This window comes from Mesocricetus auratus, unplaced genomic scaffold, assembly GCF_017639785.1.
Source record: "Mesocricetus auratus isolate SY011 unplaced genomic scaffold, BCM_Maur_2.0 Super-Scaffold_100004, whole genome shotgun sequence".
Lineage (NCBI taxonomy): Eukaryota > Metazoa > Chordata > Mammalia > Rodentia > Cricetidae > Mesocricetus > Mesocricetus auratus.
The window spans coordinates 38,322,285-38,335,038 of record NW_024429189.1 but is presented as its reverse complement, the minus strand read 5'-3'; the positions used below and the strand labels follow the sequence as shown (position 1 = coordinate 38,335,038).

Below are 12,754 nucleotides of genomic sequence, written 5' to 3'. Positions count from 1 at the left end.
AAATGATATGGTCTAAATTGTTGTGTCATGTTTTTGTTCTTTTTGCTTTTTGCGGGGACCACCACCCAGCTCCCAAGTAACTCACATACAGGGACTTATTCCTAGGAATGCCCACTTTTCTTAACTGATTGTCCCGTCTACTCTTGCCTTTTCTAACGTCTGTATGTCTTACTTTCACTCTTACTCTGTGGCTGCATTACTGGCCCCTGCTGCTCTCCTCTCCTTGTTCTCTCATTGCTTCTCTCTTCCTTGTTTCTTCTTCTGTTTGTACTCTCTGCCTGCCAGCTCTGCCTATCCTCGCTCCTGCTTCGCTATTGGCCGGCTCTTCAGGTGTTTTAGACAGGCAAAGAATCACAGAGTTAAACAAATGCAGCATAAACAAAAGTCATGCACCTTAAAATATTCTACCGCACCAATTTGTTAAACCTGAAATCTGAAACCCGGATCACCACCAGACTGACTCCGATGCAAAAACAGTCTTTATTTGGGAGTTAACTAGGGTTCCTCCTTCTCTCCCAAGCTGTAGCTGTGGCTGCTGTAGTAGCATCAGTAGCAGTGACAGGAAAGACCCAGAGCAGCTAAGGGGGTTTATATAGTAGCCAGGCAGGAGGGTGGTGCTGGGGAAACTCCAAACCTGCCCAGCTACAGGCTTGGGATTGGCTCAAGCACTCCAAAAACTGCATAGTTACATCCTTGGGATTGGCTCAAGCCTGGACTGAGCTGATTGGCTGCCCTGGCATTCCAAGCCCTCTGGATGGTGATTGGCTGCCCCCTAGAGTGGTGGGAATTCCCAGTCTAGGGGAAACCCCAGCCTGAGGAGATTCCAAACCTATGGGAATTCCAAGCCTGCTGGCCTGGGATTGGTCAGTTTTTCTAGCTCAGGGATTGGCTGGTTTTTAGTCAGGGTCAAAGATGGTGCCGATTTCAGGACCAAACTGTGTTTCTTTCTATGTTTCTTTTTGGCTTTTTGGCTCCAACTCTAGGGCCTAAGTGAGTTTCTTTTCCATGTCCTGGATCTAGGAGTCAAGTGTGTTCTTTTGGCGCTAGTTTCAGACTTAGAGTGTTTTTCCCTGGCTGTAGGTTTAGGGATAAAGTGTCTCTTTCTCTGGCTTGGGTCCCAAATCCAGGGTGTGTTTCTTTTACTGTGTTAGGCTTGGGGCCGAAATGTTCAAGGTCTGTGTAGGGATTGTGAACCAGGGATCTTCTGGGGCCTGGAACTCTCAAAACTGCTTGGTTAGCTATTGTAAGCAAAACTACTATATTTTAATTTTTGTTCTATAATTTGTTATTGGCCTCAACAAAGACAAATGATCATTTATAAGAAATGTGGCGGCGAGCGGAAGTGGGTCTCGGTGAGGCGGTACAGTCCTGCTTGAGCGCGTCGACGCGCCTCAATGCCTGGTGGAGGAGGTACGTCCCTGTTGGAACGCATTGGCTGTGGCGTCTGCCTGATCTCATCGACTTCAAAACTTGGAAATACTGGACTTCTAGTTGGCTCTAAATTGTAAGCCACAGAATGAGTATTAAGTGGGCCTGAGAGATTGAGAACATTCCACCTCCCCATAAACCTTGGTGAATATCACTTCTTTTTCTGTGGATTGAAGCCAGAGAGCACAATGAGTACGCGAAACCCTCAAAGAAAATGGCGTGGTGGAGCAGTAAGTTCTAGACAAACCCAGAAGCAAACTCGGGAAACAGCTTCAACCCCTGAGATTGATTTCCTTGGAAGCAGAACCCATAGAACTCGTGGAAACTGCTGGAGATGAAATCGTGGACCTCACCTGTGAATCTTTAGAGCCTGTGGTTGTGGACCTGACTCACAATGGCTCTGTTGTGATTGTTGAAGAAAAGGAGAGGGCCAAGAAGAAATAGCAGGAGGCTGCGCCAACATCATGCTGACAGCTGTGTGGTGAGCAGTGATGATGAGGAGCTGTCTAGAGACCAAGATGTGTATGTGACTACTCATACTTCCCAGGGCACCAAGGATGAAGGAACTACAGGGCTCAGGCCCTTGCATGGATGGATGCTCAGAGATTGTGCAGAATGGGCACCTCATTGTTTCTACAGAATGTGGCCTCGTCTTCTGTAGCCAGTGTCTCCGTGATTCCCTTAAGAATGCTAACACTTGCCCAACTTGTAGGAAAAAGATCAACCCCATTTATATATGAAATGTTCAGAACTGCTCAGGATAGACCAATGGACAGACAGACAGGCTGGCCTTTCTGCATGGTATCTGCCTCCAGTTTCCCGAGCTCAAAAAGACTTTCAAAAATCAATGTCTAATGTAAACTGCTCTGTTTTCCAACCCCTTAGATCCTTTTGTTTTCTCCAGTCTGATGCTATGGAGCAGGATCCAGGGATCCTCTCAGGCCAGATCAGCATCTCTGCTCCTCAGGGCGTTCTGAGCCCAGAGCAGGAGAAAAGGAGTCAGACATATTGGAGTTGGAGTATCATGGCTCCAGCCTCTTTATGGAGCTTACATGTTGGCCGAGAAGTTTCCCTGTTGGGAAAGTTTGTACCAACTCTTCTGGGTGCATAACACTCCCAAGGCATCTGCCAGTTAGCTATTCTGACTGCCACACAGTGACCTGGCCAGACACAGTCCATCCAGCCCAAGGATCCCAGTACAGAAGCTTCCCCTGAAAAGCCCAGCTGGTGGACTTTTTTCTTTTGAGAGCAGAGGTGACCTATGATTCTGCCTGCACCTTACATTGATGTGCGGTGTTTCCTGCAAGTCGAGACCCTCTGCAGGGCAACCATGTTTCCTAAGGATGAGAAACTGCAATAAACCCGTTCTTCACCTGCTCTTCAGCAATCCGGAAGATGTAGCAGTGCTAGCGTCCCCAGGCCAGTGTTGCCTATGGGAGCAGTGTCCATCCCACCCGATGTCTGTTCACCAGCTGTTCCCAGGAACCCTACCCATGCTGCAGAGGTCTTTTCCTGGCACAGAAAACATTCAAGGCCAATAGGACACGAAAGTCTCTGAGTGTCCTCTTTTCTGCTGAGATATGTCCTGTGTTGTCCACAGTGCTCTCCAACCCTCAGTTTTTCAGTCTAATGCCTAATGTCTGCCCAAGCATAGACACCAGGAGGTGTAGCAGCAACAGTGGCCTTATCAGCCGTTTACTTCCGTGCTTTTGCCCAAGTCGCTGTTGCCCATGTTTCAACCTGCCACTCCCCTGACTTTCCCACACTCCTGAGTAGATGATATTTCCCAAAGCTGCTCTTCTGGCCAGTTGGGCTTTGATCCTCTGGACTTTAGGTTTTGGTCAGCAAAGCATGGTGCCTCTTCCTCCCCATGGGACACGTAACAATCTGCTCCACTCTATGTGTGGGAGCCTCTGGTGCTCTCGGAGGCAGTGAGGTGGTAGATTGCCCCTGGGACACCAGGTACGGTGGCTGGTAGAGGATAGGCCTCCAGTGCCAGCTTTCCTCCACTACTTCCTCAGAGGGCTTCAAGCCAAACCGGAGCCTTCCTGTGTGAAACATCTTTGAGGTGGGGAAAGGGACCACTGGGGCTTTGCTAGCAATAACTGACTTTCAGTTTACTGTTCTGGAGGAGCAGGGACTCAGCACAGAATTCACTTTAAATGGCGCTGAAGGAGTGTCCCTCCTCTATGTGAAAATAGTTTCATTCTTCATTCTGACTTTTTAAACTGTTTTGACTTCCAGTTAGTTTGAATAAGACTAATAATTTTTTTCATGGACTCAAAGGGTAGGAGCATTAGCTCTCATTATTGTGATGTGTGGTGTGTGCCCTTCCTTGGATGTCACAGCCATTGAGTTCCTTGTGGGCCTCATGGACTTGCTCTTCTTAGTTCTAATGATAGCCAGACTTCAAGGAGCCAAGGTCACCATGTAGCCAGTTCACCGGTAAATATGGTGACACCCACTTAAAAATTAGTTTTCTCCTTAAAGACAGTTTATGAAGTTGATCTTAAATTCTATTACTTCATCCTAAATTAAATTGAGAAAAAGATGTGTTTATTTATACTAATCAGAAACTGTACCAATAGGAAATGATTAGTATAGAAAAAAATCCTTTTCCTTTTTTCTTCATGTATATAGTTTTTAATTCTTTCTTTGTCACACTTAAATTATGCTCATGGATATCAGTCTGTTTTGGACTCCTGCTAGTGTTAAAGATGGAAATAAAACAATTTGAACCAAGAAAAAAAAAAAAAGAAATGTGGCTAGGTGGTGGTGGCACACACCTTTAATTCCAGCACTCCCTCCTGAGTTGGAGGGCAACCTGGTCTCTATAAAGTGAGTTCCAGGACAACTAGGGCAGTTGCCTCGAGAAACCCTGTCTTGGAAAAACAAAACAAAGCAAAAATGTGTTTCAACATAATACAACTTACTAAAAATTTAGTTTGTATTTGGGAGTGAGGTGAAAGAGTACAATTTTTCCCCATTACATTATACTGAATATTTCTAATTTTGGAGATTAAGAAAACTGTATTATGCCAGGTGTGGTAATCCATGCCTATAATCTCAGAATTTGAGGCACAAGTAGTCAGATTGTTGTGGGTTCAAGGCCAGTGTGGTCTACATACCAGGTTCCAGGCCAGTCAGGACTACCTACAGTAAGACCCTGTCTCAAAAATCAAACAAAAAAACAGAAGAAACCAAGAAAAAAAAATCCAGAACACAAAAACCCCAACACAAACTAAAACATAAAAAGAAAAAAACTATTATATTTACTGAGTATTTTGATTAATTATGAACCTATGAATTAGCATGCATTTATAAAAGTACAGATCAGCAGATATTTCCTATATCAAGGTCTCTCAAATATTTATACAAGTTCATATTTTTCACAACTGAATTGCCAATATAAATAGCACACTATTTAAACTGGCAAATTGAAGCCAGGCATGGTGGATGTAAGCAGACAGGATTGAGAAGCTGAGGTCTGTCTGGGTTAACACAGCAAGTCCCTGTCTTGCAACAACAAAAATAACAGCATATCGTAATAATTATGATGCTATGATACAAACATAAAACATGTGAAGAAAATTAATATGATTTCATTTCAAAAGGAAATCCTGATTGATGTAAACACAAGAAATACTACAACGGGGTAGAGACGGCTCAGTGGCTAAGAGCACCAGCTGCTTTTCCCAAGGTCCTGCGTTCAATTCCCTGCAACCACATGGTTGCTTACAACTGTCTACAGTGGGATCTGATGCCTTCTTCTGCATAAAGTCGACAGAACACTCATATACATAAATAAATCTTTAAAAAGAAGAAATAGTGCACCATGGGCTGGTTAGATGGCTCAGCAGTTGAGGACACTTGTCACCAAGGTGGATGACCCTGAGTTCAATCCCTGAGACCCACATGGTGGAACAAGAACCCACTCCCATAAACGGTCTTCTGACCTCCACCCCCTGCTCCATGGCATGCCTCAACCCACACCAGTAAATAAAACCTAAAGTACTGCACCATTATCTTAAAACCAGATTTCAGAAGACATTATATACATTTGACAGCCTTTTATTCTTATGTATATAAAGCATCAGGCTTTTTTCTTTTTGAGAAAATAAGTCGATATTATTTCTTGGATTTCAAGTATTCTTCCATGGCATCTTTAGGCAACCAAGCAGTTTATGTGGTTTCCTCCCTTGCTTTCACAGATGCCTAAAAATACTCCAAGTTTCTTATCTTAGTCAGGTTGATCTGCAGGCTCAGGACAAAGCTCCTCTACCTACTTTACCCGTATGGGCTCATCACAATCGGGTCCAGGTATGCACTTGCCTAAGGCTTTGGCAGCTTTGCACGATTCCCATGCTGGACCACCTTGGATGAGGGCAGTCTGCAGCACCTCTTGTAAGGAAGTATCAGCATCCATTACACCTCCAGCAACAATGCCTTCCTCAGCAGTGGGTTATGGGTAAAGCTCAATCTTGAACACAAGTTATTCTCCACATTTCCAACTACTGGATGTATTTTTTAAATAAATGAATAAAATAAGGCTACCCTTTTGCAAGAGTAAGTTAAAAAATGCAATTCACTAACAATCCTTAGTATAGTCCATGAGTTACACTTACCTCAGCTATGTATTGTTTTTTTCCCACCTTTTCCCATCACATGGTTATCTGGAATGAATGCTGTATTCTGCAGTTAGGGAAGGCACTGACTAGGCTTTGGCTAATGGTATTTGAACAGAACTGTTTGGTACAATTGGAAACTATCCTTAAACAAAGGGTTACAGCCCCACTGCCCTGTTCTTGCTGGTCAGATGTTAGTTGTGAAGACTTGTGTTTGGCCATCAACCACCAATCATGGGCTGGAATCAAAAGCTGAGGTTGCCTGAGCAACAAAGTGGCCTTAAAATATCATCAGAACACTTTAAAGGGGAAACCCCCTCTCATTTTTATAGGTACTAGATATTGTGGATTTCGTTTTATGTTACGGAGTCCAATCTTAATACACATTTCAATGGTTGGCACATTACTCCTTTATTAGAAATCGTAAATGAGAAATTATTTCAACACCTGAAGACCAAACTACAACAGAAGATTCCATAGGCTCAAGATTTTGAGACATTCTGGCAAGAGTTCTATGTAAAGCATATCCTTTCCGAGGCATGGCAACATCATTTTTTCTTAAGAAGGTTACTGGGCAGACATCATTTCCACCATCGCCTATATAAACAATCCGTGCATATCTCACTCCCTTTTGTAACTGTTTATCTACAAATTCTAGCAAAACTGCATTTTTGCAAAGATTCTTTGGGCACCTATTACAAGAATGAGCATGGCAATTTTTCACTGTGAGACGACCATTGTTATCAAAAGCTGCTGGATTTGTAAACACGTTATCAAAGACATCATGGAAATCAGCAGCTTCTAAAACCCAATGTATGAAGACTGAATTTGAATCTGAAATAATGATGCAATCAAATTTATCCTTATTCATTCTTAGAAAGTTGAAAAGCTCTACCATCCCCGAAGTGAAAGGCATTGATGTCACTGTTCTTCTCATCTCATCTTCTTTTACCCCTTTGTCTCCCAAATACTTAAAGACTCTGCCCATAAATTCTGTCCAAAACCCCTTTTGGTAAGAATCTTGTAGTTCCACAGGAAGCTTTTTGTTTGGAGCACACTGTATAATCCAGGTGTCACTATTGTCATCGATGATTGTATTGTCGAAGTCAAATACCAACAAAACTTTCATGGTTCCAGAAATAGATTTGGGTTACCCTGAAAAAGAAGAAATATTATTCCCTAAACATAACTGTGTTTACATATCTACTACACTTAAGATCAAAAGTAAATGTTAACCGCCTAAGAGGTAGGTGTGGTAGTACATGTTGTCATCTTAGCACTTAGGAGGCCGGGGCAGAAGGAGCAAGAGGTTGAGGCTGATAATGAGGAATTTCTAAAAAATGAATAAATAAACTAGTTAACATGCTAAAGCAAGGAGTGTAAATTAATGAGTAAGGTTTTTGTTTGAGATGAGGTCTCACTATTCACCCCAGTCTGGACTGGAACTAGTTATGTAGGCCAGGCTGTCCTGGAACTAAGAATACTCTACTTGCTTCTGTCTCCCAAATGCTGGAATTAAAGGTATGTGCCACCATACTCAGCCCTTATTATGCACTAAAAAACTTTTTCCTGCATGTGAGTATTTTTCTTAACATGTTATGTGTACCACATTGTGTCTGGTACCCAAGGAGGTCAGAAGAGATCATCGGATCCCTAGAACTGGGGTTACTGGTGATGAGCTGCCATGTAGTGTTGGGAATTGAACCTGGGTCCTCTAGAAGAGCAGTAGGTGCTCTTACCCAATGAGCCATCTCTCCAGCCCTCGATTAAACTTTTTTTTTAGGATCAGCACTTATTTTTCCTAAGATAACTACTACACTTACTTTACTAGCTTATAATATTTATAATGATCCTTGTATCAAATAACAGACCATAATATACTGTATACTAAGTTTTGAACAAATTAAAGCCATGTAACTTTATAAAGTAGGACTGGAGAAATGGCTCAGAGATTAAGAACACTGGCTACTCTTCCAGAGGTTCTGAGTTCAATTCCCAACCATCACATGGTGGCTCATAGTCATCTATAATGAGATTTGGTGTCTTCTTCTGGCATGCAGGCATACCTGGAGGCAGAATGCTGTATACATAATTTAAAAAAATCCCCAAGAGAAATGGAAACATTAAGTTGGCCATAGTTAATATGGGTGAAAACCGGCCGGGCAGTGGTGGCACACGCCTTTAATCCCAGCACTTGGGAGGCAGAGGGAGGCAGAGGCAGGCGGATCTCTGTGAGTTCGAGGCCAGGCTGGACCGACAGCCCCCAAAACAATACAGAGAAACCTTGTCTCGTAAAAACAAAAACAAACAAACGAAAAAAAATGCTGAAAACCATCACATTAAAAAATAGTAATCACATAGAATTCCAAGAAAAAAATTTGCATGTGTAAACAAAAGGAGAACATATATTTTTGAAAGATCACTCAAACATTTCATCTAATTTTAATATCCTATTAAGTATAATTGTTGTCACTCTCATCTTATATAAACCAACTAATAAAAAAGTTGGTATTAGAGGTGGAATTGTGGTCTCAGGTCAGCTTGGCTCCGATTTCATGTTTTTAAGTACAACATTTTACACCTGGTGTGGTGGCAATTCCTTTAATCTTAGCACTTGAGAGACAGAGGCAGAAGGATCTTTCTTTGTAAGTTTGAGGCCAGACTGGTCCAAATAGCCAGTTTATGGACGGGCAGAACTATGAAGAGACCCTGTCTAAAAACACAAAACCAAACAAAATTAATTAAACACAACAGTTGAGTGTCTTTTGAGACAGGGTTTCACCATGTAGCCTTGGCTTACCTAGAACTCTCTATAAAGAACTTTAGCCTGGAACCCACAGTGATCCACTCACGGTGTCTCTTAATTAAGTATTGGGATTAAAGGTACATGCCATCACATCTATTTATTACTTTAAAATAAATACTAATTTGGTACTTTTTGATTTTCAAGACAGTGTTTCTCTGCATAGCCCTGGCTGTCCTGGTGGAGTAGGCTGGCTCCACCTGCCTCTGCCTCCAGAGCGCTGTAATTAAAGGGTACTACCACTGCGCTTTTAACAATTAAAATAGCACAAGAGTGAAATAAACACACATTTAAGGTTGATCTAAGAGTATTTTCCCCAATTTTAGATTTTCCCATCATATATATCTATATATCTACATCTAAAGTGGCCCTTGCAGTCCAATTAATTTTATTTCAGCATAGGGCTTTGGTCATTAAAATCTTTAAATTGTCAGCTGTCTTTAAACAGTATTCCATTTCTGTACAAAGAGAGATTGATCTGATGTATGGCAAAGGAATGGAGACTTCTTAACTCCTAAAATTAATAAGGTATTTTAAAAGCTTAAAATATGTTTTCTAGATGGCTCCCTTTACCTCATATCAAGAAACAAAATTTGATTATGAACATATACTTGAAATAAATACAAAAAAGAGAATGTCATATGGAAATATTTTATCTAGTTAATAACATCACAAATGTTAAGTCAATTGAATTTCGCCATTTCAGTTTTTCTTGTTAAAAGGCAAACACATATTTTATGACCAATAAATATACAGACATCAGTGAAGTACTTAAAATAAAAACCTGCAAAAATTAGGAACGTGCAGATTAACTTTTAACAGTGTGAATTTACCTGGAAATTCCTTTATTAACATTTGGAAAACAGACCAGGCATAGTTGCTCACACCAGTAATCCCAGAACTCAGGAGCTAAGGCAGGTATAATGCTGCATGCTTGAGCCCAGTTTAGGTTACAATGTGCAATATAAGAAAACAGTGAGATGACCCGGATGGTAAAACACTTGCTAGGATAGAAACCCACAGTGGAAAGAGAGGGCTCCTAAATGTTGTCCTCTGACTAGAGAGTACTGCTGCGCACGCGCACACACACATACACACCAATATGCTGTATTAAAAAAAAAACAAAGCTGGGTGGTAGTTGTGCATGCCTTTAATCCCAGCACTTGGGAGGCAGAGACAGGTGGATCTCTGTGAGTTGGAGGCCAGCTTGGTCTACAAAGCAAGTTCTAGGACAGCCAGAGCTGTTATACATAGAAAACTTGTCTCAAAAGAAAAGAAAAGAAACAAAATTAATCAGCCAATCAACTTGCTCTCAGGACTGGAGAGATCATTTTTAAGAGTGCATATTGCTGAGAGCTCCAAGTTCACTCCTCAGAACCCATGTCTGGAAGAGCAACGTGGGAGACCACAGTGACTCCATTTCATCTTGACTTAAGGTCAGAGAGTTCAAGCTTGTTCTTGCTCCTCAAGTTCAAACAACAGAAAGTTTGGACAAAGGCATGGTTACTAGGTGTTTTGAGAATCAAGGAGGTGATTATGCTTGTTTATTCCTTGGACCGTGGAAAAGAAATCTTTTCCCCTCCCTGTTTTGCTCTGGGTATAAAAGGGCTATGAGAAATAAACTCAAGGCTGCTGCAGTATTCCCCGAGAGCCCTCCTGATTCCATCTTCTGTCTTTCCTTCTCAATCCTCACTGTCTGTTGGCCCTGACATGCAGGTCCAGTTCTAGGGAGTTCAATGCCTCTGAACTGCACAGTATGCACAACACACTAAATAAGTAGGCAAAGAAATATGCACAACACACTAAATAAGTAGGCAAAGAAATGAATAAGGGGTTTGAGAGGAGGCTCAGTAGTTAAGGGCACACACTACTTTTGTAGAAGACCCAAGATTGAGTAGTTTACCATCACCTGTAACTTCAGGAGGATCTGACAGTCCTAGCCTCTTCAGAAACCTTCATTCATGTGCACATACTCTCACACAAACACATGTACATACATATAATTAAATATAATAAACATAAAAATAGTTTGTGTGAGAGTGGCAGGTCTTAGTGAGTGTTTTAATGGTTATTTTTAGTCTTACTTGTGATTTTGTTTTTGAAATATCTATATTTGTTTCCCAAGTAAAGCTGAAAATAACCATTAAGACGCTGCCACTCTCACATGTCCTCAATGCCCCAGGTGTTTCACAGATACCTCTACACTGGACAACATAAAGACATGCATGTTGTCCCTTGAGATGAGTTCCCTCAGCTCAGAGTTCCTGTCTTACAGTGGAACACACATCACATCCATGTGACTTCCTGCCAACTCTGCATTACCCTGTGGGGACAGGGGCTCAGGAAAACTAAGTCAAAAATTTCTGATGATGGCAGCTTCCACAGTAACTCACTGATCCCTCACGAGGCATCGTGGGGCTCATACAAAACTATGCAAGTTGGTGTTTGCCTGCAATACAGTAAAATCCCTGACCTTTTAATTCCTGTCATGTTTTCAGCTATGCTTCCAAATCACTAGCGTATGTGCACAAACTTCTGTCTACAGATATTCTTATTAATCCTTCTGTACTTACCAGCATTATTACAGTGGAACATCTGATAGAAAACCTAAAGAGAAACAGCACAACTATGTGTTAGAACTTTCATTACTGAAAATCTTGTTCTCATTGTGAGGGACAACAGTTCTTGCTTAATTAACTGATAGTGCCAACTACTTAGTAATGAAACCATTTGTACTTCGGGGTGTCAGGAAAGTGTAGGGGAAAAGGGCCAGCCAAAGAAACACACACTGGTCCCGCAATCAGAGCCAAAGAAACACACTTTGTCCCTGGAATCAGAGCCAGTGATAGATATATGCCCTGACCCTGAAATTAGAGCCAAAAGGCTAAAAAGGGCCAGTGAAACAAACACACGTTGGCCCTGAAACCAGAGCCAAATCTGCCCCGGACCAACTAAGCTGAAAACCAACCAATCCCTGAAATCTAGCCAATCTGAGCTCAAGGGACTGAAATCTGACCAATCCCACCCTAGAAATTTCTCCCTGGAAAAAATTACACCCAAAGGGAGCCCTATATAAGCCCAGTGCCTGTTCAGGTGGCTGCTGTCTTCTCTCCTGGATTCTTCCCTCCCAACAAATCTCTTGAATGAGGTTTGGGTGACAATCTTCTTTTGCCAGAGGAACCTGGGCAGAACTAAGGAGAACAAGGCTGGGAAATCTCCCCCTAGCCCAGCAGAGATGTTACACTGGGGAAGTCTTTCCCTAGAGCAGGGCTGTAAGCTTACTGTGACCCGTGGTATTCCTTGGCTCCCGAGTGCCAGAATACTTTTCCATCTGAGCTGTAACATTTACAGAAAGCCTTTAGAGATCAATTACTAGCCCACTTTCATATATTTTGGTGTCATTAGAGACTGGCTCCCTAGCACACTAATTACAATGTATTTACCAAGCAGTTTGGTATATACGTCCTGGGGACAACATTCAACCTTAACAGCCCTATGTAACATTATCCATAGGGTCTCAGCTAGCCCTGGCCACGCCGCACAAACCAAATAACTCAAAAACAGCTTGTATGTCCCTTAATCCCTGGGGTTCTGAGGCCAAGCGGGGTCTGTCCTTCACCTCCGCCCGCGAGGAGCAGTGTGGGGGCTCGCACCGGGCCTAGGCCTCGACTCGCACACCGGCCGGCTCCACACTAGCGGAGCGGGTGGGGAAGGGGACACCGGCCTGGCAGGACAGAGGGATCCTCATTGACCCAGGCCCGGGTCGCAGCCGGCAGCCAGCATCCGTTCTAGCGTCCGCCGGTTGGTCCTCAAGCCTGACGTAAACGCCGGATCGCGAGCGCGGCGCCCGGCCCGCCGCTGCACCGCGCAGGCGCACTTCCCGAGCTGGGGTTCCCGG

At 42.8% G+C, this 12,754-nt stretch overlaps 1 protein-coding gene and 1 pseudogene across 3 annotated transcripts; one reads left to right on the top strand and one right to left on the bottom strand.

The window, feature by feature from the left end:
• The first annotated feature begins 1,452 nt into the window (after window positions 1-1,452).
• Window positions 1,453-2,276, top strand: LOC101843108 (annotated as a pseudogene).
• Window positions 2,277-6,445: 4,169 nt separating this feature from the next.
• Phospho2 (phosphatase, orphan 2) lies at window positions 6,446-12,737 on the bottom strand. Of its 3 annotated transcripts, none has more exons than XM_005065172.4 (3): window positions 12,476-12,737; window positions 11,430-11,463; window positions 6,446-7,208 (listed from the first exon to the last, which is right to left on the bottom strand). In XM_005065172.4, exon 3 carries the CDS (start codon window positions 7,180-7,182, stop codon window positions 6,457-6,459), a length of 726 nt encoding a protein of 241 aa, XP_005065229.1. In that variant the 5' UTR covers window positions 7,183-7,208; window positions 11,430-11,463; window positions 12,476-12,737; the 3' UTR covers window positions 6,446-6,456. The 3 variants fall into 3 exon arrangements, with proteins under 3 accessions (XP_005065229.1, XP_021088453.1, XP_012973542.1); XM_021232794.2 differs by having other exon boundaries at window positions 12,510-12,737; XM_013118088.3 differs by having other exon boundaries at window positions 12,581-12,737.
• Between the last annotated feature and the right edge of the window lie 17 nt (window positions 12,738-12,754).